This window comes from Rhipicephalus sanguineus, chromosome 1 (assembly GCF_013339695.2).
Source record: "Rhipicephalus sanguineus isolate Rsan-2018 chromosome 1, BIME_Rsan_1.4, whole genome shotgun sequence".
In the NCBI taxonomy this organism is placed as follows: domain Eukaryota; kingdom Metazoa; phylum Arthropoda; class Arachnida; order Ixodida; family Ixodidae; genus Rhipicephalus; species Rhipicephalus sanguineus.
The window spans coordinates 107,308,910-107,334,714 of record NC_051176.1 but is presented as its reverse complement, the minus strand read 5'-3'; the positions used below and the strand labels follow the sequence as shown (position 1 = coordinate 107,334,714).

The following is a 25,805-nucleotide window of genomic DNA, read 5'->3' as shown; positions in this document are numbered from 1 at the left end:
GAGGAATGAACTTTATTGAAGAGTGACGGAATTTTAAGGCACGATGCGAGGATCAGGATCTACGAGCGGATTCTGTGGTAAAGAACCGGAGAGATTGCACGGCTGCGCGATGGTCTTCTAGCCTGCCAACTGGTCGAATGCACCCGTTGCAGCTCGGCGCATTTTCATGGCGGAGGTGCTGTCTCCGGGTCGCGTCATGTACCGGACATTTCCATATAGCATGTGCAATGTGAAGCATCGTGCGGGTTGTGCGCAGTCGGGGCAGGCGTGGCCGTAGTTGCGGGCGCCATGTGCTGATCATTCGTAGTCATAGTACACACCTCGCTTGCTTATCTTGGTCTAACACCTCGCGTATGTGCTCTACTTTTCTGGCACTGTGACGTGAAATCGTCCAGCAGGGAATGTCGCAGTTCTGCTTTTCCAGCACGCCTGACATGGCGGTGACAAAGCCAGACTGCAGAGTGACAAAAAACAAGCACTTGTGCCGGTAAACTATTGGAGGCGACGGGTGCCGATCAAGACGCTCATAAATCAGCATTAACGTCACGGTCTTGAATCTCACCTTGAGGTATGTGCTCCTGTTGCTGCTCTGCGAAAGCGATGAAACTCCCCTGTGTCGATGCCACGCGCACTTCGATGTCATTTCTCCCTCTGGTGCCAATATTTCTGAACTCAAACTGCATGGGTAGCCGAAAGGACAATATGTGAGCGTCAGCGGGTAAATCACATCTCTGCGGTGCACTGTGTGTGGGAACGACTGCGGCAAAATAGACACGACAAGGTGTTGTAAAAAGACATCCTTTATTTCCTTCTTGCGAAAGATAGAAAGAAAAGATGTCGCTTTGGGCAGGCACGCACACACTTACGAGCGCCACACTCGCACACGCACGCAAGGTACAAAGTTCTCGATAAAGTTTTGTTTTCTCGATAGATTAGTATATATTACATATTTTGGAGTCGCGGTGCGCGACTCGCCTATTTCGAAGTCTCTGTCCATGGAACCCGGCACCACGACAGGATCGGGATGTCTTCGTAAAAGTATCTCGCTTTTGTCCTTTAGGTCTCAGGAGTACACCGTCATCAAGATCATCTGCAAATGAACATCGAAAGAAAAGGTGTAAGAGAAAAGGTGTAATCTGAAAATTAACGCCAGTGCTGCCGTCGTTTGGGTGTCCTGGCTCTCTGAGCAAATAGGCTAGCTGCCTCCACGTTGTCCGCATACAGCATGCGCCACCACATATGCGAGAGTGGTTTTAACTGCAGACTTTAGTATAATTTACAAATAACGAAGAGTTATGTGGCCAAAAGCAAAAAAAAAGACTTTTTTTTAATGCCTCAGTTGTTATCAACACCATTACGCTGTGTTCACACTTCAGTTCAATAATGAAATCTCTGACATGAATGCTGAAAAATAGACGGAACAACTAGAGCTTCCTGTGCACTACGCAAAACGTGCGGTAAGATTTCTTGACTACCTTATTCAAAAAGGGCCGAGAAAGAAAATCCGCTCCTGTGTTTAGATTTAGACGCACTTTTAAAGAATCTTAAGTGGCCGGATATCACTTGGGCTTCTCTCTGCATATTCGGAACGTTAAACCACACAATTAAATTTTAAACGACCAAGAAATGTGTTCCACTGGAAGAAATTAAAATAAATTTTGCCATTTCACGCGCCAAAATCGTAATCTTATTGCTGAGTTACTCCTTTGAAGGGGCTTTCGAGTTATTTCCTACCACCCGGGGTTCCTTAACATGCACTCATTACACGATGCACGAGCGTTTTTCTGTATTCCGCCTCCAACGAAACGCGGCTGCCGCGGTCACGGGATCGAACCCGCGACCTGGAGATCAGCAGCGCAACGGCATACACTCTGAGCGACCGCGACGAGTTCTTCGACGCATGGAAACGGAGTGAACTTAACGACGACCCGGCGCATTTTTCTCCAGTCGTACTGTCGCGGCCGGCTGGCATATACCATATACAGACACTTCCTGCGCGACGGAGCGAGCGATGCCGCCCCTTATTAGTGCTGCTCCAATGCGCCAGGCCAACTCACCTCTTCCAGGGAGATGGTGTTCTCCTTGAGCTTCTTTTCCACTTGACTGTACCTGTCTGCGAACGATGAAAACAAAATAACAATTCCTAATGTCACATGCATACAGTATACAGCAACAATAAGGGCCGTATTCATAAACCAGCCTTGCCCTTATCGTTCCTATGCCCTTAAAGGGCCCTTAAACAACCTCCGATTACGAAGAACGAGTGCGTTATTCTCTCCTGGCGGTGCCCCGTCTTTTCGGCACAGTTCGGGAAGCTAGCAGCCTGTTCGCGTGACGTCCTGAGGAAATAAGCTCTCGGTTGGTCCATATACGAGGGATACCAGTTGTGAATCGCCTCCTACCCTGCTTTGCCATGCAGTCGCACGCCCGTTCTGCCTTGTCTCGCATGACTATCGTGCGCGATCAACTGATTTCCCTTAGCTTTGTGCGTTTTCGACTGCGCAAACGGAGATAACGGCGTGTAGCCGAAAAGTGCGAAGTCGTGATAGGCTTTAGCGCAACGCTTAGTGCTGACATTGTCCGCGTGTCTTAAGATGAAGTGGCGAGGAGATAGTGCCTGTGAAGAGGATAGTGGCGGCGAGAGAGAGACCAGTCTCTTTGAACTCGGAGTGGTTTAGACGTCCTCTAACGTGCTTCATAAACAAATATAAAGCCAGTATTCACAAACCAACCTCTGTTATCTATTGCCTTGCCTAGTTTATGCACTTAACGCGCGTTAAGGGCCCAAAAACGATAAGGAAAACGAAAGATAAGAAAGGTTGGTTGGTGAATACGGGCTCACGGTTTATTGTGTGGGTATGTATACCATACGCCCTGGCGTTCCTCGCGCTGCGCAGCTCTCTTACCGTGTGCCAGGTACAGCTTGACTAGAGCTCCGATGAAAGCCTCCGCCGTGATGGTGCAGTCTTTGGTGTAGCGGATGACCAAGCATTCCAGTACCTTGTTGCTCACCGTGATCCCTGCGCGAGTCGAGGAGGCACGGGTTCAGCGCGGCTATTCAGGAAAGGACGCAGCGGACAGCGCTCACTATGTAACATTCCAACATTCTTGCAGAATAATCTGCACCGTTTTGCTATAGATATTGAAAATTGAAGGAAAGTCCAGTGCAGATTCAATACGCATATAAAACTGTTTTACCTTCTTGTGATGCTTCAGCTTCCCTTTAAGGAAATATTTGTGCAGCGGTATTACTGGACAACCATCATTTAGGTTTCATCTGTAACGTTAAGGCACATACGTCGTTGTATACTTTTCGAAAAGTCTCCTGGGTCTCAGCTCGTTTCCTGTTCTTTTTCCTCTTCCCTTTTTATTGCGATATCAATTATATGGACAGTCTCGGCTGATTTTTGCCGTCCCCGTCGCCGCCGTCATGCACCGTATATGTATATGTGCATATATATATATATATATATATATATATATATATATATATATATATATATATATATATATATATAAATAAGAGCCACAAAGAAAAATAATTCAGAAAATCTTTCCGACGCGCGGAATCGAACGGGCGACCTCTCGCTTCGCAGCGCGCGGCGTTAGACGGTTAGGCCACGAACAGTGCCGTCTTCCAGCCTGCTCACGGCAAGCTTTTTATATACACCATTTACTTCAGCATGCTTTCTTAGTCCCCAGATAGATGGCGCGCTTTAAAGATCGTCGCCCCGCTCCTGCAAACGCCGTTGCTCTTCGCCCTGCAGGGCGTGGTCGCCTTCGTGCGCTTATCTCTAGTTGAAAGAAGGGGCGGCCGGTGGGGTGGAGCGGGGGGTACGAAGGTCACTTCGCTCGCTGCAGCGACCGCGTTTGCTGAAGGAGCGCGCTGTTGAAACAGAAATAAGTAACAACTGTGACATTTCGCGCTCGTCCTGTGTGTACCTGTTCGTTCGTTTCGTGCGTCCTGCTTTATGTTTGAGCAGTGCGCTTCAAGTGTCGAGCTGTGACGCATTAGTTCGCGCTCGTCCTGTGTGCGTTCTTTTCGTGCGTCCTTTGGGCTCGAGCGACACGCTGGCAATTTCAGGCTGCTTTCCGTTCTTCGCGTTACATTCCAATTTATTGCTATCGCATTCATTGCTTCGCCATTGCGGCGAAACTGACTTTTTTTTTTCAGTGATATCATATGTTGATGATATTGCCACGTGCGTTTCTTATTATCACTTTTGCTGTATTCGGTTTTCGCCCACAAAGGCTGTCAGCAACGCTCAGCGCAAACCGTGCCTCATTGTTCTAGAAGCTTAGCGATTATTGCAGATCATTTTGGTAAGATTGCGCGGAAGACGCGAACACTCGAGCTTTTTCTAGAGATTGCGCAACAACCAACGACATCGCTGGAAAGTTCGATGGCGCCTATATAAAAGCCGACGCGCTTGACCACTTGTCAGTTTTTTCGACGGTCGACGCCCAGTTCGCAGCTATCAGTGTACAGCGTGTATTGCTGTAGTTTGAGTTTTCATTTCCCGGCCCCAAGTTCAGCCAAGTTAAGTTGACATAAAACTACGTAAAGGAGCAGAAATCACGCGGAATAAACAGCGACTTTTTTCGTGTTCACTGTTTCCTTGTTATTTTCTTACAGTTATATGAAACAGTATCAGTCAGCGTTTCAGATACGATGCGTTAGGCATCATGATTATTCTTTTCCGCTGTTTGAGTCTACCAATTCCTGCCAGGATCAGCATACAGACCCGGCGGACACCCCGTAGTGTGCAGTCATAGATGATTAATTGAATAAATAAGCATGCACTTCTTCTGATTATTATTTTTTTCCCTTCGTCCTTCGTCAACACTGCTAAAAGGTTTTCGGAGGCTTTTTCTCCGGGTAGCTATTGAAGTAAATTTGCTTGCGTGATTATTTTCATTTAATTTATTGTGCCCTCAGGCGTTCACTGCGCTAGTGAAAAGGGCGGACGTGGTGGGGGCAGCGTAAAAAAAAAGGACGAAAGAAATAAAGAAGCGCGAAACCGACTGATCGCAAAAACAGAACAAATATGTACTACATGCCCTCTGTTTAAGCGTGGTCCTTGCTCTCATTATTAAAGATATGGGTTTGGAAACACAGTAATACCGTTTCTTTCTTTCTTTTCTTTTTCTTTTTAGGAGAAGGGCCAGAATTCACACGCACACACAAAAGTTCTTACGCTAATATTGCTCGTTAAAAAAAAAGGACATGCCATCCCGTCATGATGACTGACAGCGAAAATATCTGTGGATTTGGCCAAAGATTCGCAATGAGGATGGACGAAATGATACTCCCTGTCATATCACTGAGTGCCCTTTTCAGTACCCGACGCTACCAATTAATAATTGATAAGGTACTATCCGCGAAGCGGCTTTGGTTAAATCATCTATCAGTGGCCATTCCACCGACGTTGGAATAATGGGACAGCCGGTGTAAGCGAGCCGCGGTAATGTCTCACTCGGCAGTGGCTTACCTGCTTCCCACAAAAGCGGCCTCAAGTTGAAGCTGCTCGTTCGCCCTTTGTGCGGCCGGTCAAACTTCACGAAGACACTCTGCACGCAGAGAAAAAACGAGAGACGGAGTTGATGCTACGGCAGGCACGAGAGAGAAGGCGTCGCAATTGAAACATAGCCCCATATACGTACCCGCCAAAAGTGCAGCATGCCCAGGATTAAGGGCACGTCCTTGATGTTTATCTTGCCGTTTATCACGGGCTGGTCTCCAGTTAAGGCTCGGCAACGAGGGGGCAAATTTCTCCGATCACACTGGCATAGGCGATCTAACAGGTACGCCCCACGAACAGTATTTGAGCACTTCTGCGATAATGCAGGTGCAAAGTATACCAGTATTTCGTACTGGTTCCTTCTACAGCGGGCGAGGTCTTATGATTATTATTTAGTGCCTGCAAAATTGTACAGATGAACCGATGGCAACAGATTCGACTTTTCTGTATTTATGACCGTATTTTTTTACTGTTCATAATACCTTCAACGTTCAAGCAAGACCAACCAGACGAACAGTTCGCCTGCGAATAATATTGCCAAGTTAAGATAATGCAGGTGCACAGTATCAATATTTCGTCCTGTTTGAAGTTCTTTTTTGTAGCTCCTGAGGTCTTGTTATCATTTTTTGACGCCTAGAAGTAATGAAGATGCACCTATGGCAACTGGTTTTCAGGTATACATGGCCCTCGAACGTTGTCTTCCCCATGCCAATCTGAAATTATTTTTTTTTTCACGAAAATGCAATTTTGTCGTAACAAATGTCACATGTGACTCGGTTTCATTTAACGGCGTGCGTAGAGATTTGAGGTACAGGCGCTGCTCACAGCGTGCTGCCGCTTTAAAACTTGTGGTTGCTCAGACGTTCTATGTTGAGCTTGCGGTGTCGCAGGAACGACTATAACGCCGCACTTTACCACGCAGTGTTTCATATGGGCAACCACTTCCGCACAGTACCTGCAAACGCTTCGCAGATAACCTCGGTCACATTGAAAAAGGATACATCCTTCAGCATGACGAGGTGCCGGCACAGCTCCAGAGTCGGCTTCTCCAGCAGAAGCTGCGTATCTGAAAGGCACAGGTTTTCTGCGCGGAATAAGCCCAGCGACCTTCGTGAAGATTATCGCACATACACGTACTACAATCGGCACAAAATCAAACGCGAGCGATTAAAATATGCATATAAAACCGAAAAGGTAAATCGGAACCTCTCTCGTGTTCACTTACCTCAAAGAGAGATGTACAGCCGTTTTCTAAACATATCGTAGTCCGAAAACTACGACTAGAATCCGTAATTGCACTAAAAAGCGTCGAATTGTTAACGATGAAGTGCAAGTAAGCTTTAGTTTATTTTGATTCGTTCGCTTTTCAATTTGTGCTGACAGTACCATAATCGTCATATACATTAGCCTCGGAATACGACGCAGCAGTCAATTAGCCTGACTGCTGCACTTCATAAACTCTTCTAGTTCTCAAAAAAAAAAAAAAAAAGTGGAAGGAAGAAAACTTCCGAGGTGCAGGTCTGATTGACACAAGGTCCTTTCTGCAACTAATTGGTTGTTGTGGCAGGAATAAGATCAATAGCACGGCGTACAACAACTATACGCGTGGGGGCCGCCACGCACATATAATGGAAAATGTGTAGTATAACATTCATGGACCTAAAAGAAGTTTAAATCTGTGATGAAAAAATGGTAAGCTATCGCTGTAAGCACTTCCACTTGCAATACTGAAGTCAATCATAACTGTATCGTGCCACACTGTTATACAACTATATATATACACACACACACACACACACACACACACACACATATATATATATATATATATATATATATATATATATATATATATATATATATATATATATATATATATATATATATATATATATATATATAGTCGTGTGTATGTAAGTCGTAGTTACTTTTGAACAGAGGAGTAATTGGAGGGGACCACATCTCCCAAAGCTGCACTTATATACTTATATAGACTATGAGGAGAGCTTCAACTAAGGGTCGGGATGAGAGTATTGAAAGGAGTACTGACACCAATTTTAAAAATTTTCGGAGTATTGCTCTAAATACAAATACTGGTGTCGAGAAACCTGAAACGAGTATTGTGGTGCCTGGGAATGCATTGAATATATTTTTATTACCACTACCTTAAAAAGACACTTTCGGTTTCGATATCGAGGGGGCGGCTTCTCAGTGACGTGTCATAGCAGTGTGACGTCACGGGGAGACAGCAACTCGTGGCGTACTAGCGGAAAATGTGTCATCTGCTCGTAGTGCACGTAAAAAACGATGAGTGAATTGTCGTCCAGTGACCCCGACAGTGATTTCTGCGATTTAGGCTGCATGCACGATGCAGAGCACGCAAACTCAGGGCAGCTGTGTTGACTCATCGGGATAATGTCTGTTGCAGTGGGGCTGGCTTGCATATTCCGTGACGAAAACTTTAGAATCAAAATATTTTATACGTGTTGTCTGGCTCCGGTGTGTGGAGAGCGTTTACGCTGCATACCAAGGAAACGAAAAATGTCCCTTTTGCGAAGTCTCAAAATCGTGTCAGTACTCCTTTAAATTCAATCCATTTTTTTTTTCAGATTGGCTGAAACCTGACTGTTATTAACCCGGGAAGTTAACAAATGAAATGCACAAAGACACAGCAGTGCATGCGAAACAACACCCTTGGGAATGATTTCTTTTTTTTTTTACTGTCGATGTAAACTCGCCGTTATAAAACTTCTGACAGGCGCCATTACACTCGCTTGCCCATTATATTGATGAATGAAGGTCTTGAATTCGATAAACAAGCATCACGTGTGATTTGTCTCGTTGTGTGTTCCTCGAGTCACTTACTTCTGGAGATGGCCCGCAAAATCTTGAGCAGCATGTAGGCGTCAAGCTCACATGGTAGCTGCGATAGGTACATCACACGAAGCGTCAGTCAACCCCGCTTCGAAAAAAATTCACTCCGGCATCTTATCACCGAGAATTTTTCACTTCATGTAACACTACATAACCAGAAATGATAGATAGAAACACAACAATAATAATAATTTGTGTGGTATACGGCAGCCAGCACGCGAGAAGTTGAAAAAAAAAAGGAAAAAAATGCCGGGGGCGGCAACTGTCGCCGAAAGGGAACACAAAGCCTCCCTGCTCTTGAGATAATAACCGAATGAAAACGCTCTTGTTTTTGAAGGAGTCATTATGCTAAGTAATCCCCACTTCCTCACCCGTCTAGACTTTACACGTCTTAGATAATATGGGTAAAAGTAATGGGAAGAAAAAAAGAAGATACGGAAATAGAAGTTGATATGCCTTAACGACTTCAGAGAAAGTACAACGCTAGCTGATCTGCACGAAGGGCAAGACTGACAGTCCGCACAGAAAACCGAACAGTAAGAACAGATTTGCTAAGGAATTTTTTTAGCCTAGTCAAGGAAAAGCCTCAACAGACAACTATAGACTACTTGTTCGATTTGTGTTAAGTGTCAGACGTGCTTCCGAAACAGCAGGCGTTTAAGTGCAGACAAACCAACGATGTTCTGAACAAACAATACGTACCTTGTGCGCTAGCTTTGAAAACATGGCAGGTCCTTTCGGCTGCGAAAAAAAAAAAAAAGTATGAAAGCAGATGACAGGGCGTCAAATTTCATTCAGGGTAAAATTTGTGGCGCGGAACTGTGCCCTTAATGAATAAAAGTTTTTATTGGGCAATCGAGGTAAGAAATTAGATACTGTGCTGTGCGCAATGAAATGAACGTTGCAGTTTATGAGTAACCAGAACAATAGAGCTTCGCATTCAATTTAACATATAGTGCTAAGTTCCTCTCCGGATGCCTCTGTAACAGCGAGGAGTCATTTACCTGCCTTGCTACGAGATGTTAAAAGGCTGACGTTCATTCCAGATGGGTAGCTGTTACGATGACATAAAAACTAACTATTTGGGCAAAGACACCGCGTTGTCGCCGAAACTCTGCGACATATTTTTTCAAACTTGAATAGTAGGAAAACATACGTCGTAGTTCACGGTGAGGGGGGGGGGGGGGTGGTAAGAGGGAGGAAATGAGGCTAGAAGTGTACTATGAAAATTAACTGCTCTGCCGGCTCTCAGATCTTGAGTATTTCTCATATTTCCTAATAACCTACGGTATATTGGCAGATACTGCACGTGCAACTATAATAACAACGACAATTTTACAAGGCCGCGCACAGACGGAGGAGGTCACCGCCAAGACATCTTCTGCGGCCCCGGTTGACTACACCGAGGCCATGGACATCACTATGGATCGTGCAAAGTATATGGATCGTATTTCTGACCCAAATACCCCATTCGGTCAGAGGAACATACTTGGCCAAGAGACCCGCGCAAAATTACCTCTGATTCGGGCAGGTCGAGTATGCATACAAAGCCGGTCATTCTGTGCGACACCGATGCGCAGACGACTCGCGGGGCATAGTGCGATCATATACCGCGAGCAATACACATCGGTATAATATCAAGGTTCTTACTGAGCGTATTATATATCCCTGTCATTGTACTTTGCCAGCTATATTACTGAAACCGCAATTTTCATATATATTGACATTCGTTTATTTGGCCTGAACAATTATGTATAACGACGCATATTTATTTTTAAATACGGTACGGCAGCCAATGTAAACGTTTCCAGGTCTGTACGGATCCCGACACTTGATGTTTTCGGGACATTGGCAATTGACTTGTTTCCACGCCAGCAGTGCGTTTAGCCAGCCCGGCAACGTTTCAGATAATGTTCAGGTATAACACGTCAGTCTGCCCACTTCACCTGTGCAATGTGATGAGACCCGATGATAGAGCGCCCTCCTTATCTAAGTTCCTCGAAATACAGCTCTTATCTAGGCTGTGTTTGTTGCCCGACGGGCTTCTAAAAATCACACGGTCGTGTCCATGAATCACATTCTGCAGCTAAAGCCTACGTTGTACAACACGCGCGCATATGGCGTGTCGACCTACATCACCGATCTTGAAAGGGCGTTACAAATGAACATACGGAATCTTTATAATTCGCTTAAGCATACCAAAAAAAGGAGGAGTTCACGTAGAATACTCACATGACCCGTAGTCCCATTCTTTGTCAAACTCAAATTGCGGTAGATTAGGTTGTCATCGTTGACTTCCCTGCGATATAAATTTATGCGGGATGCTAAAATGAATAGCGTGGAAATCATACTGATGATTAAAAAACAAATAACACACACCCGCACACAAACAAACAAGCATCAGTTATTGCTCCGGTTTTCTTAACTCGTCTCCTATATACGACAGCGGAAGGCCCCATGGAAGTGGTCGCTTCCCTGTTCTCGGGAATTTCGCAGTGCGCTCGACGTCACTTTCCCGTTTTACTCTATTGCCTGCAGAGGCTTCTTAAATACAGGCACAGACACCCGAAGCCACCCCCAGAGTCAGCGATGAACACAATACAGGGCACAAGTTGCCACGAGCGAATGTCGAGTGGTGATAGCTGTGCTTTATTTTGGGAATGTGCCCTTGCGTTAGCACGGTGCGCTCGAAACTCGGCCAAACAAATGCGAGCGCACAGGCAACGTAGCTGCGTGTGCTCAGAGTTCCCTTAAATATTTGTGGGGATTTCTTTTCTTCCTGATATGTTTTACTGTCTTGTAATTAAAAACAGTAACAAAAGGCGCTGATAGCTTAATGTTTAGTGTATGAGCTCTCAACTGAACATCGCCGTTGGGTGCATAATTTAGATCTCCAGCGGCGACGAGAGGAAAAAATATATATATTTTTTTCATTTTGTCATATGATAAGGGTGAAGTTAAGAATTGCAAGTTAGCCCGATGACGATGGCGTAGCGGAAAGGACGACCGTATATGGTACGCAGCCAATCACGTTTCGAGGCTTTAACGGCTGTTGCTGTTAATTAAAGAGAGAGAGAGAGAAATACAGATTCAGCGACCCCATTACGGTTGGAAACGAGTGTAAAAGCGGTCGTGTACCGAGCACCGTAGATGAGTGCTAAATGAACCCCACCACCACCGACCCGCGCTATGTGGCGTCGAGCAATATACTGGGTGTTGTTTCTGTAAATGCGCTAGAAATTGTTTAATAATAAGAAATATATGAGATACCTGGGGCGATGTCCTAAGGACTGCCGTTACCACAGCGGCATTTTTAAAATGACTTCAAGTAGGATTAGTTAAACAATAATAAAAATTAGACGAATAAACGTGTTAGAGCTAAACCGTAATGTCTGTGGTGTCCCTTTTAAGTTTCGCGCAAACATTTTCCGGCATAGAATGAACCAACTAGCCCCTCAAGACGTCCTGATCAGTCATACGACCAATCCTATTGGTGTGCTTGAAAACTGTCGTCCACGGAGTTCATAACTGGTGTCAGACTTGCAAAAAGATGGCGCTACTAATCTATTCGGAGTGATTGACTCCGACTAATTTTGATCACAAATTCGAAATTGAAATGCCTCAGAGCGCAAATGTTAGGACATGTATAGATAGCCGACTATCAAAACAGCGAACTATAGTAACATGGTTGTTTTCTCCTCGACGGTGCAGGAGCGACTTCCTTCAACTTCTCGCCCGCTGGTGAGACCTGCAGTAACCGGCATTCTATACGCTTCTCTCACGCACTCATCGCTCACGCATGCACCTCACTCGTCTTGACTAAAACACGCAACCAAGGCAGCTCTCGTATGTAACTTTCAAGAGGCCTAATCTCTCCCAACCGCAGGTGACGTGAAAATGTAGATAAATCCTTGTTTTCGAGCATACGTCACAGCTCATGGAACCCGCAAGCAGCCGTGTCTATACGCACCATGCGACCCGATGCCTGACAACGAGTCTATTAGGTATATGTATAGTATACATAGCAAGTGACGTCCGCAAGCATTGCAGTGCTCCCCGTTCCCGCTCACCCAGAATGCACGTAGACATTTCTTGTTGCCGTAAACACTGCGTCACGGCCACGCATTGTCGCTGCGCTTTTGCTGACTTTCTATGTCGGCAGCATCGTCGGTCACGATGGCTCTACAAGCGTATACGTGAACCACATCAGCCTATAACCAGTTCGCCGCAACGTAACAGAATTGCCGAATTACAAACAGTCGCGCTTGTCGTGCGCGAAAAAGTGGGCTACAGCAGTCGACAACCCGCCATTCCGTTACCCGTCCTGTAGCGACAAAGCGGTGTAACGGCGCGTACGCCGGTCAACGAATGCTCCCCTCGTGGATGTAACGGGAAATATCTGCTTTAGTACACTCAGCTCGCGGCCGGCGAGCCGAGAACATTACCCGTGTCCGCGCGTATACGCGCTGCCGTAACGACCTTAGCACGCTCGCACAGTCCGCGTGGGTCGCGAAACACATTACGTCCAGCTATGGCACCGCGTGTCCGACGCCCCAGATAGAATGGCTCCCCCTGCACAGATGACGTACCACACGTTGCTGTGCTCGTCGGTGAAGATGCGCAGCAGGAAACGCGTCTCGCAGTTGGGCGCGCTGGTGCAGGGCAGCACGATGTAGTCGCCCGCGGGCAGCGTGAAGAAGGTGACCGTCTCGCGCGTCGTCGTGTGCACCGTGACGTCCAAGGGCCGGTGCGTGGCCACGAACTGCGTCGTCAGCCGCGTCAGGTTCGCCGGGATCTGCGGGGCAAGCACGCATATGTATATATAGATGCGGGCATCTCGAAAAACGAACGAGGAAGGACATCGCGGGTATAGCATGCACCTTTGTTTTTGAAGTACTGCGTTGGGATTTCTCGATTGACGGAGCTTTACATTTCGAAGCGGTAATGAGACCGTGAGAAAGACCGTGCATAGCAAAGAGATGTCGATTATTTTCGACTATTCCGAAACAATGCGGTCGTGCCGTTGCTCTTCCGCTCCCTTTCGCGCTTCGACAGTGACCTAGGGCGGTTCTGCGCCGACACTATCACAAGAGACCCTCGCGGCTTTTTAACGACGGATAACACTAGCCTAGCCTCTTTTCGCGTATTTGCCAGAATAATTTAGAAGTGATCGTAGAGGAAAATAGGCTGATCGTCACTCGATGCGTGGTGCTGACCTCAGCTGACTTTTCTTTCATTATGACGACTAAAACTGCGCTAAAAACACAAAGACAAAGACGAGGAAAAACAGGACTCGCGCAGACTCACAACTGAACGTTTAATGTCTGAGGGATGACATATATACACAGTTAACATTTGATGAAATAAGATCATAGGACACAGATAAGTCTACGTCACAAAGTGGCACCTAAATATTTCATCTCACAATCGGCAAGAGATACGGAAGGTTCACTTATACACCCCCGTGTAATGTTAATCTTGAAAGCCTCGAACATCTCGCGTGTGCACCGGTCCTTATGACGGAACAAAATCTTGGTTTTATTCACAAGCGGTTGGCACAACTCGTTGCTGTTTTCGGCGCCTCAGAAAATGTCGCGATTGTGTGCCAGGGTAATGAATGTCATTGACAAAACACCTAATTACAGCCCTTTTGTTTGCAGCATTGAACATAGGTCCAGGTTTTCCCCGTGTGCCTGCGCAGTAGTTTATGAATTTCCTTTTTCTTGTGGGCAGGTGTACGTGGGACAAACGGGGAGGTGTATAAATATTCGGCTGAAAGAGCATCTTAGGAATTGTTCTACAGATGGCTATTCGCACGTGTCCAAACACTGTAGGGAGTGTAAAGTAGGCAGCAACGAGTTGTGCCAACCGCTTGTGAATAAAACCAAGATTTTGTTTCGTCACAAGGACCGGTGCACACGCGAGGTGTTCGAGGCTTTCAAGATTAACATTACACGGGGGTGTATAAGTGAACCTTCCGTATCTCTTGTCGATTGTGAGATGAAATATTTAGGTGCCACTTTGTGACGTAGACATATCTGTGTCCAATGATCTTATTTCATCAAATGTTAACTGTGTATATATGTCATCCCTCAGACATTAAACGTTCAGTTGTGAGTCTGCGCGAGTCCTGTTTTTCCTCGTCTTTGTCTTTGTGTTTTTAGCGCAGTTTTAGTCGTCATAATGAATCTTAACCAACTAGCCCGACTTGGTGCTCTACTTCAGTGACTTTTATTTCCTTATGAAGTTAGGTAGACCGCACAGCGAAACAATGCCTAGAATTTCGAATGACATGGAGTAACGCGGTGCAATAGCATTAGCCGCAGGCTTCAACCCAAATTGCGCTAGAGTAAAAATATTAATGATAAACGGAGGAAGCTTTGGAATCGAGAGTTATACTAAGATTATCACTATGAATTATACGTTCCGAAGCAGTCAGTTCTATAGGCAATGTTCGCAGGGGCACTCGCTGAATGTGAATGATTGCCCGGCCCAGATACGGCACCGGTTCGCCACTTCGCGCGTTCCGTTATAAAAAAATTGGAGGCGACCCTAATCCTTCACTTAGGTCTCTGGTATAGTGGCACTCGCACGTCGGCGTTCATGTGCCCCGGTGTATTCCTTGGGTTAACTTTGTGTTTCGTCGCACTGCCGAAGCGGGTCTCGGAGGCCACGTAGAAAGTAGTTCGTAGTTGAGATCTTCTCCGCCAGGGGCCGGAACCATCCTACCTGCTCACAGGAAAACCGCCTGCTCTTTCAATGAACTCATTCAATTATCTTTATTAATTATCCTGACAGTTATTTGCCCCTTATCTTAAGTAAATCCATGTCCTAATATCATATGTATCCAATGTAGCTCGAACCAGAACCATCGCTTTCGTACCAGTTTTATTTTTTAGGAGACTTTTTCTGAATATTCGGAAAGCCGGGAGTAAGTGCTCTGCCGGAAGTGCTTGGAACAGAAGAGTGTCACTCGGCGCTCGTGTCATTGAAGAAGTCAAGCACCGTGAAAGTGTTCAGGTATGGCGCATACAGTACTGTGTCAACGCGTCTTAACTCGGATTATGCGGCAACTAAGCTGTATACTACGGAGACTAAGCGACCTGAAACAATGATGATGAAGCTGTGCTGTCGCTATTAGAGGCCGTTCATTCATGCCCCCAATTCAGCCAAACCTGACGCTGGACATATTACAGAACCCAGCCGTCCAATGGGAAAGATCACTTAAGAAAGAGAAGGTGTATGAATTCGGCCCCTGGGGCCCGTATTCACAAAAACATCTTGCGCTAGAATTAGAATTGTTCGCAAGAGAAAATTTCAGGCAATCCTGATACTACGCATATCATTACTGAATCCGGCTGGCCGATGCCGAAGAACACTTGCGAACGAAATGCATCGTGAATTCGGACTAGTATTTTTTGCTCTCACACCCGCTTTTAGAGCAAGCATGACTTCGATCTTGACCCCATAATCTTGACGCCAATTACCACCGTCACCTTTCAGCCCAAATACTGCGGGTTTGGTAATGTAATAGCGGATGGCGAACGAATACCAGCGGCAAGCACGCGACAAGGACAGGCCGGACACTATCGGTGCCGTTCGTCCCACCTGACCCGCAGCCCCCCAGGCAAAGATGGCTGAGTGCATGTTATTCCGCTACAAGCAATGAAAATTATGGCCTGCAGCACACTTCCAGAGCGCTGTGAAGGAGCCGGCCAAATATTCCATAATGTTCACGTGCCCTTGATCTCTCCCTCTCTCTCTAATGGGTACATAGCTTAACCATGACATTCCTTCCTTAGTTGCATTACGAAAACCGACCTCTAGTGAAATCGTTGCGAAGTTTATCCTCCAGAAAAATAAGGGAATATTTTCGAAATGTGGGTGAACACGCTTGACATTCTGCGCATATCGAAAACTGAAAAATGGTTTCTCGGGCGCACATTTTGAAAACTCGACACGGCACTCGCACACCCATTCGCGAATTGTCATTGAATACTCCCTGCCACTCAACACGCGTGTATAGCACCGACTGGTCGTGAGAATTGCTTCAATACTCAAACAGAGACGAATTCTAAGTGAACAGGTGTGCTCTGATTGTCCATGTTGAACGTGTTGAATGCAAAAACGCACTCTTGCAAGTATCGCCCCACTTGCGTTGCAAGGCTATCTGAAAACAGCTATACAGCAAGCGCTACACGTTAAACAACGAAGATTCCTCGTTGTTCTCGACGTAAAATGCGGCAGAAACTGAGGGGCGCCTATAACCAGCTATCCCTCCGACCGAAGAAAAAAAAAAGCTAATTATTTTGGACAGTACTTCGCACACAGACGTGGACGAATGCACACGAGCGTTTGCCCGTACAACGAGGAGACAAGGGGCTGCGAGTGATTGTGCGTATTGCTTTATTCATCCTCTTTTTTTTTAACTCAGAACCGCTGCCTATATAAGTTCTCAGAATAGGCCAACTAGCTCAAAGCAAACGGTTTATTGCAAACGCTTTACGATGCTGCTAAGTTATGCGGTGGCGCAGTCGACAGTTATTGCTCTGGCGATCTGCCCCTTTGCTTTATCCTGCCGTTCGGCTGTCCCATTTCCTCGCGATACTTTAAAGGAACTGGTATCCTGTCTCGTAGCCCCCCCCCCCTCCCCCCCACCTTTTTTTGTCCTCTCCTTCAAACTCCCCGTTTGTAAGCGCTCGTTTATAACTCCAAAATGAAACGGCGTGAGGTGGCCCAACTCCGGAAGCTATTTAGCGCATATAATAACAAGGCAGGTTGCGTGCTCGCGGACGGGCGACCTGCAGAAGCGCCAACGTCGCCCGCGCGTAACGCCATGCCAAGTGCATCCGAACCTCTCCGTGTGCGGTCGCTCCCGAAACAGTCGGAAAACGTACTTGAAAATAGAAAAAAAAAGAAAAGAAAAGAAAAGCCGACGTGGGAGCGCGAACTGCACGCGACTATGGCACGCAATCGCTTTTTCTCGTGTCTCTGTGGGTAAAGACTGCCCACCCGTACACCTATACGTGTATAGTATTACACGCGACAGCTTTTACGACGCGGCGTTCAAGGTTGCGAACGCCACCTGCTCAAAGCGGGTTAGCTCGCGCCAGCGTGAAATCACGCGACGCAAACGGCCGACGTTTGCTTCGACGATGAGACCGAGAGGAAACGCTTTCGTTGTCGAAGGCTACGCCTACACAAACCGATGAAAAGCCGTGGTAGAGAGCCGTAGCTGACGCACAGTATACGAGCCTTTATTCGATCATACATAGACGCACGTGAAAGGGTGATTCAATTCAAACGACGGACGAAACTGTCTGGACGCCGAGTTGACGTCACGACTCGCGAAACCACGCCGCGGACGTCGCTATATAGAGACGTCACACCCTATCGAGCGAATGTATCCACGATTACATCTCACGTGGTGAATCAGCGGAATAGACGCGTAATAATAGTGTAACCTAAGGGCTTTGTATAATTTCGCATAAGCAGCCAGCGCCGGTGAGCTACTTTTACGTTTGTGTTACTAGTAGCAGAGTCCTTCCAAAAGGACTCTGCTGATAGGTGTACATTCCCTGCAAGAGTAAAGCAGCCCCGCCGCAGTTCCGCGTGCTGAGAACGTGTGTGTATTATACACAGTCTTATTTTATCACTGACAGATTTTTTTAAATACATATCCTGCGGTGTATATAGGACAAGCTTACTAGATTAGTTGAAGATGCGGCTACCACTTTCAATGAAAATCGAAATGTACAACTGAATTGTCAAAATCTCGCCGATAAACGTTTCGACTAATTATTTTCGCGTACATATGTTACACGAAATGTACGAATCTACCAACACAGAGAGTATCGTTTGTACCTTTCCACGCATCGTCTGCACACCTGAATCACATTTACAGCACATTTTTGTACATTAGCGCGCTCGCAGCGACCACCGTAAACCGAGAAAGAGTGAGAATGAAAGATACGATGGAGAGGAACAGAGGGAGGAGAAGCATTTGATTCAAATTTTGCAGCAATAATTTTAAACGCTCAGTCCAAACACATGTGCCTTTTTTATTCTATAAAGCCGGCTTGGAAGAAAAACTTTACTAAAAGCTACTCCAGGCAGCGTTGAGTAGCGCACACGAGTGGATAGACTGCGTTTTTGCAGCCTCGTGATTTCGCATCTTCACAATGTTCTTCCCTTTGCAAGAACATAATAACCATGATATTAGTGGCTGAAAACAAAGCGGCAGTTCGCGGGCCAGTATCGCGAGAAAGCAACACCAATAAGGACATAGAAAGAGCTTGCACACGCTTTGACGTACGACGATAATGGGTCGCAACAAAGAACAGGTTCTCACCTCGTATATAGCGAAACCGACAGGGTGCAACGTGGGCTTCTTTCCAGAATCTCGTAGGGCATCTGTGACGTACTGCTGCGTCACGGACACCACCATGTGGCATTTACTTGAGTTTGTCTTTGGGATTTGCACGTGAAACTGGGGGTTGCATCCCGTGGTTTCTGTAGGAACAAGTGAAGCAAGACGTGATATAGAAGGTGGATGGAGAGGGCGGGGAAAGGGACGAAGTCGACCGAGTAAAGCACTGAAGTTAGGCTGGAACAGTGCAAGGTTACGTGCACGCACGACGGCAAAATGTTTTTTTGCGCCTTTATTTAATAACTGGGACGTATAACATCAGCTGAGCACTCATTTCGCGAGCGGTATGATTGAAGTGGAACAGGAAAGCACACTACGCATTGCGTTTCCGGTATGCTTTTAGTATGTCGATTTTCGCAGCGGAGGGAGTTTCGCCCAAAAATGACAACATTGCTGTCTTTGCAAGCGCATATCTTCAAAAGATACTTTCACCGTTTCACATTGACAACATTTAAAAACGTCTGCATTGAGTGTGAATGGGCTCGTTGGAGTGCGGCCCCCAACACGCGTGTTTCTTGCGCGGGAGCTGCGCGATTCGACAAGACACGTCACAGCTTTGCAAGTAGGTGTCTAAGGGGCTCGCCTGCTGTACTCTATGCAGTCGATGATAAACTAGAGCAGTGAAGGTCATATACAAAACAAGAAGCATCAGTCCCATATGAGAAAACGTGTGCAATAGCAAGTTCATTCATTCATTCATTTTTGTTTCCTTAAAGACCCCTTGAGGGGTATTATATGAGGAATCTATAGCATTCACTAGTCTATTACATAAGTTGTCTCTAACTATGGGGCTTGAGGTAGATGGCACCAACGCAGACCTACGCGCAATATTACAATCAGTTGCTTTTAAAACATGCCTGCCGCGTGATGCAGGGACCGATTGATCTAAAGTAGTTGAAGCGACTACTTAATTGAAGCAATTAAAATAACGTAAAATGAGTTTCAGTGTTAGACAGAAACTGCACCTCATATATGACAAACACGTCGTTGACAACACAGCCTCTCTCGCACGCTCGCTTTTCGGCCCACAAGAAACGCCCTTTGCCCTCTGCAGTTCTCCATGGCTGAAACCTATACGGAACGTGTTCGTAATTTTTTTTATGTAGCAGAGATGTAGATGTTTGCCGTGTGTCGTAGATAGAAAATTATCATCATCATGAACCGGCACGTGCTCTCTTCGCCCTCTTCTTCTGCTTCGCAGAAATAGACAGAAAGAAATGGAAGAAACGCACAAGAGAGAGAGACAATTCGAGAAAGGGAGAGAAAGAAATAGAGAGAGAGAAAAAGAAGGGGAAGAAAGAGAAAGAAAGATAGAAAGAGCGAGAAAGGGAAAGAAATAGAGAGAGAAAAGGATAGAAAGAAACAGATAAAAAAGAAAAAGAGAGCAAGCATAGCCATGTGTAGTATAGTATAACAAGGGGTGGGGGGGGGAAGAGAGAGGTGAGAGGGTAAAAGTCTAGCCAAGCCAGGACCAACTATGCGGTCACCAGCTCTGCTGTGACTCAGCCTTGCGCGATTTTTAGTGGGATACAACTCAAGTAGTCCGGAGAGGCCCTGGACAGATGACCGAAGCGCAGCAGCCGATCGCCTCCGCGACTGAACAAATAGTCCCGCTCATGCACTCGGCAATGTTCTCCGAAGGCCGAGTCACCGGCCGTCCGGTTCATGACGTCAGTCTGGAGTGCGCGCCCATAGGTGCAGGCTCGTGCGCATCCGCCTTTGAGGGGGAAATGCCGCGCACTTCTAATGTTGTATCAGACTATAGTGCAAGTTGCTCTAATTTTTTTTTTGTCTCATACGAGCATTCATTCCCGATGCCACTGTGTTTCTCCAAGACAGTTTGGAGACGCATGCGTCCGGTACATATCCCTGTTCTTACGTGCGACGAGCTTTGCAATTTGGTTACCACGCATTGTCCGCTGCGCAGCTTTTACCACCATGTATCGTCAAGCAATGGTAGAAAAAAAAAAAAGCACTACGACTTGATATGAACCCAAGTGGGCATTGTATTCGCATGCGGCTTCAGCTCATCAAAAAAGAAAAAAAAAACGCCACTGCTGACCAGGGTGGTTCGGTCCTCCACCGGCGTTGTACCCGGCCCTCCAGCGACGCCTGGCCAGCACGGCGCGCCAGGGCTTCTTGCTATGAAGCGCTGACTCCTGCATCCAGTCGTCCGGCCCGATATGCACAAGGTCCAGATGCGTAAAGTTCAGCGTGAAGTCCTCGAAGGACATCCTGCGAAGGCGAGCGAGAGCCGTTGCCATAAGTATCCTTTATGTGCGCAATGAAGCACGCCCGCGGCGCCGCACTTCGAGCTCGCGCTCCTTACAGTAGCCGAGAGGTAAGCGCGTGGCTGTTGCGACTGTGGCCACATTTTTGCGCTCAAATACCTGCGGGCCCTGCGGACCCTGCGGGCGACCGCTGAATGGCAGCTGTCGCGAAACGAGCTTCGCATATTATTAACTAAGCTTTACATCCGTATACTTGTTCCGCTATAGAGGGGCTAACGCACAAATTATTATACGTACTTAATAAAGCGGCAGTATACGAACGGAAAAGGTTGGTTATACTTTGTAGGTGCGCATACTTCTTTGTGTCGTCACAACCTCCGAAGCTAAACGGATGTTATACTGCATGTTTATATCACACTAAATCTCTACGCATAATCATAACATAATAGCTGTTTGCTGGCAGTTTACTTTTTCTAGGTCACAGCCACACAGGTACCCTTTTTTTTTCTTAGACGGCGCTTGATGGGACGTTTCCTTAAAGAAAATGAAAGGTAAGAACATTTTAGAACAAAACTAAAGAAAACTGATTGTTCAGGGAACTGGGTTAACGAGCTAGGCGGCGGAATGAATAAGAAATTAATAAAATCTCATTACGGGCTTTGGCCCCGATATAGTAGGTTATGAGCGACCGCGATAAGCCGCGCCTGCAGTGTAGCGCGAACAACGCGCATGTCAAACAGAGGCGACCAGCAGACCTCGGCACTAAGCTACATTGAATCAAACCGGTGAAATCTGGATGCCTAGAAACGTGACAATTTTGTCCTCTCGGCGCTGGTATTCATCTTTCATTGTCCGTTATCGTAAACGTTAAGTTTCCTCTAAGTGACGTACCAAATTGCCCAACTATAGTTATTCTACTGTGGTAATAAGTGGCCACAATCAGCGCGGTATTAGAGTTGGGAGGACTTTATGGCTTGAAAAGACAGTTTATAGAGACCTTTTAAATCAACATACATCGGAGGGCATTCTGCGAGGACGTTCGCGGGCCCAAACAACTCCGTCATCGCCTTTGTCACTGCAAGCTCCGTCATCGATTATTGTCGAGGCAACTGACCAGAACTCTCCGTCGGAGGGCGGTTGCCGCAGTCCGAGAAGCTGCCGGTCCCTCTCGGAGAGGCTGTCCCACTCCCACGAGCGGTCACTCCAGGGCCCGTTCCACTCGCCGCGGCCCCACGGGTTGCGCAGCCGGATGAGCGTCACCTCTCCCTGTTTGACGCGCACCTGCGAACACCGCCGCGCCGCGGCACAAGTGAACAACATCCATTGGTTTATGCCACTGCGAATCAATTTTCCGTGCTATGAGCGCCATGAAATCGAGCACATACGGGGAGAATCCGGCAAGACGTCACTTCAACGTGGGTTACACAATCTCCTTGTCTTGGTAAGAGATAGAGAGAGAGAAAAGGAAAGGCAGAGTTGTACCTCGTCTGCTAAGCTGCACTGGGGGAGGAGAAAGGAATGCTTAGTCACCTTTGCTTTCATTTCATTCTTATTTTTTGTAGGATTTGTAAATATTTTATCACGATGAACATCAAATATATTATTTCAAATAATCAAGTCACATCGCAGCAGTTTCCGAACAACCGCTGCTGATGCATATCCCTCTTTAGCTAGTTGCTCCTTTCACGGCTATGCAAACACGGCAGCAACGTACAAGGAAATAGGTGGGAAGGCAGTGCATTTGCCGCACGTGCTTCTTCTCACGGAAGTGGAATCCTGTGGGAACGAGGTGGCTGAAAGGAATAGCAAGGACTCTGAAAACGGGACGTACCGCCACCCTTTCATTGAAACAAGACACCTTTAACGCGAGGGACATGTAAGACCAATGTTTATATCTTTTTATATATCTCTTACACTATACTTTATGCAAAATAACGCGAACAGACTTCAGAAAACAGCTGGCATGACCCCGGCAAGGAAGCGCATACCTGATGCAGGAAGCGAAAATTAAGCGGGAAGGTGTAGACTGCAGCTACCATCTATGTCCCAGTCTCTTCCTTTCATTTGGTAACTAAATGTGCGAACTTAAAAAAAAAAAAAGCATCAAAAGAGAAGGCACATAAAAGTGGAAATTATATTAACCGGTTTACCAACGTAGGTCGTCACAATACGCTATATTTAATGACATATACTGTAAAAGACTTATGAAAATTTTTGTACGGGCTAGTTGGTTCATTGCTCTAATGGATGCTTCTGTGGAACGGAAAAGGACGAGTACAAGTAGGCAGGTATATAAAGAGAGACACACGAGCGCCATAGCGCACATGCGTGTCTGTTTTACACTGTGCCTCCTTGTACTCGTATTTCCTCCGTGCCGTAGAAACATCCATTATATTTAAAGATCAGCTGCGCATATGTACTAACGAATAGGTGTTTGGAGCCGAAGTATATATTTCTTTGATGACAGATTGCCAAAGTGTTAAAAATCTCGTAAGCTTATCCTCTGGTTATCGATCCAACCATGCATCATACGTAGTGTATCTTTAATTTCACGCATGTAACTGTGACACTCAGTGTCAGTAAACCATCTAGTATACTCCGTACTTTTTTCTGTGTACCTTCTTTCGTGTCGGCTTCTTCTGACTTCGTACAGTGAGAACGCGGAAGTTAACATGAACCATAAACGTGGCCCTTTCTTGCCTTTCTCAAGACACACGTCTTTGTCTTCAACCACGCTGGAGCACGTGTTGAGGACTAATAAAGTGTGGGGCGACTTGGATGTGTGGGAAAGCTGGCTTGCAGGGAGAGGGACAGAAATAAGAGGTGATCGAAATGCAGCGAGGTGAACCAGAGTAGACGGTCTGATTTTCAACTCTGCGCTGGGATAAAAGAGAAAGGGTCGAAATGACGGAGAAGATGTATATGATATAAAAATAGCCGGTCCGTATACAAGGCAGCTGACGATGAGTACAGCTTTTCAATGGGCGCTGCGACCGGAATCGAAGCTGCGTCCTCGTGATCTGCAGCGCAACGCCATTAGCCGTTGAGCTACCGTATACATAGAACGTGGTTCAGTATGGTGGCTTTCGGTATTAAAATTAACGCTGGTAGATATTTTTCTCTAAGCTGTTAAGTGCTACTTCTTTTTCTAAAGAGCATGAAGTCCTACGTGATCATTGCTAAAATATAATATCAAATGGCTGCGTACTGCACAGTTACCACGACGAACAATAGAAGAAAATATTCACCTTTGCTATACCCGTCACGCTGTAGGCATGTTGGGTGTACAAGCCATTATTTAGTCGTGCGGGGCCCTTGTGATGGTCCTGCGAGTGGCAAAAGAGAGAGAAAAAAAATAAAGTGGAATACGTTAGGTGACCGTCTCTTGAAGCGCAAAGCCTGGTCAGAGGCTCGCCGAAATACGGAATGCTACTGGCCGTTCCGGCTTCTAAAATCATTCGCGATTACCGATAGCTTGTTTGCGCAAGATAACGAAGCTGCGTCAGGTAATTAAGCCGTCGCTATAATCGTCGTGCGTGAATAGCGCAAATAGTTATCAAATGACAGCCACCGAAGGACGATTGAAGACCGTATATGCAACTCGTGCAACAAATTAAGGTCGATGATGCCGTCAGTCGCGACCTTTTGTACAATATGCGACGCTAAGGTTCGGTTGTGTTGCCTCCGCTCAGGATCCGGAAAACTATCTTTCAAGCATGTCGGCAATGCCGAACATGTTAGGTGTCCTGAATAGAAAAGGGCAGCCTCTACGATTTAAAATTATTTTCATTCCTGCCGAATGTATACTACATTACTTTTTTTTTTAATCTTCACTTGCCGACTGCGGTCACGTAAAATATGGCCCTCATGCCACCTTTATTTTCTCCTCGGCTCTCGCAAAGTGACAACGGTAAATAATGTAAATTCAATTCTCTCACCGGTATAATGCAGGCGGCCATGAGCGTGGAGCGGGGCACAGCGCTGGACACCATGGAGAAGGCCATGGGTGGGTCCACGTGCGCCATGCGGAAGGTCTGCGCCACGCCGCCGGTCAGATCCTGCAGCGCCCGGCCCGTGTGGCCGGCCTGCAGCTGGTCGTAGCCGCCGTAGAACCTGCATACGTGCGAACCCGACTTGATTCTCGGCAGAAGCAAGAATGAACATGCGCGGCTTGCCCTAGAAGCGTGCCACATCAAGAAAAAAGCAGCTGACTATATATCAGTGATACTTCCATTACCTTGTATTAATCTAGATATGAATTCATGTGCGCGCATCTTCGTTAACTATCTCTGATGCGAGTTATGCAATATGCGGTCTTATTACGCGTGCGCATGCATGGTAATGTGGTTCTGGCATTTATATGCGTTGTTGCAAGAAGAATAAAGCAGATGCTAATCAACGCAAGTGCTCGTTTCGTATCTTCTTTGTGGTCCGTCCTGGTTTACGCTGAAGTTTTTTCCCTTAAATGTTATGTACCAACTAGGCTAAACCGAAGTTTTATTGAACGCGACTGGATTGCATACACGTGAGCCGGATTTTTATTCATTCGCAGTAGTCGATATTCGCACAAAACAGAAAATTTATGACACTAAGCATGATGGCAGTAAGGAGCGCGACGCAACGGCCCGCAAGAACGGGACTGCTTTTATGTGCGCCCCATGGTAACGTTATCCTCTTATGTTTCCTTAGTTTTTTTTTTATTTATGGTTCTTTCAGACTGTTCGATATCACACTTCGCTCATTATTAAG

The 25,805-nt window shown here is 46.4% G+C and overlaps 1 protein-coding gene across 3 annotated transcripts in view; it reads right to left on the bottom strand.

The window, feature by feature from the left end:
* Positions 1-788: 788 nt before the first annotated feature.
* Positions 789-25,805, bottom strand: part of LOC119395211 (calpain-9) — a 111,610-nt gene continuing 86,593 nt past the window's right edge. For 2 of the 3 annotated variants that reach the window (XM_049415527.1, XM_037662482.2), the window contains 15 exons: positions 24,995-25,169; positions 24,305-24,382; positions 22,171-22,337; positions 20,888-21,060; positions 18,748-18,908; positions 12,986-13,191; positions 10,629-10,695; positions 9,099-9,137; positions 8,388-8,445; positions 6,524-6,606; positions 5,665-5,733; positions 5,493-5,571; positions 2,907-3,020; positions 2,058-2,113; positions 789-1,090 (listed from right to left, as the gene is read on the bottom strand). In XM_049415527.1, coding sequence (XP_049271484.1) covers positions 1,064-1,090; positions 2,058-2,113; positions 2,907-3,020; positions 5,493-5,571; positions 5,665-5,733; positions 6,524-6,606; positions 8,388-8,445; positions 9,099-9,137; positions 10,629-10,695; positions 12,986-13,191; positions 18,748-18,908; positions 20,888-21,060; positions 22,171-22,337; positions 24,305-24,382; positions 24,995-25,169 — 1,552 coding nt within the window. In that variant the 3' untranslated portion in view covers positions 789-1,063. The remainder of the gene's footprint in view (positions 1,091-2,057; positions 2,114-2,906; positions 3,021-5,492; positions 5,572-5,664; positions 5,734-6,523; positions 6,607-8,387; positions 8,446-9,098; positions 9,138-10,628; positions 10,696-12,985; positions 13,192-18,747; positions 18,909-20,887; positions 21,061-22,170; positions 22,338-24,304; positions 24,383-24,994; positions 25,170-25,805) is intronic. The other variant, XM_049415528.1, reaches the window with a different exon arrangement.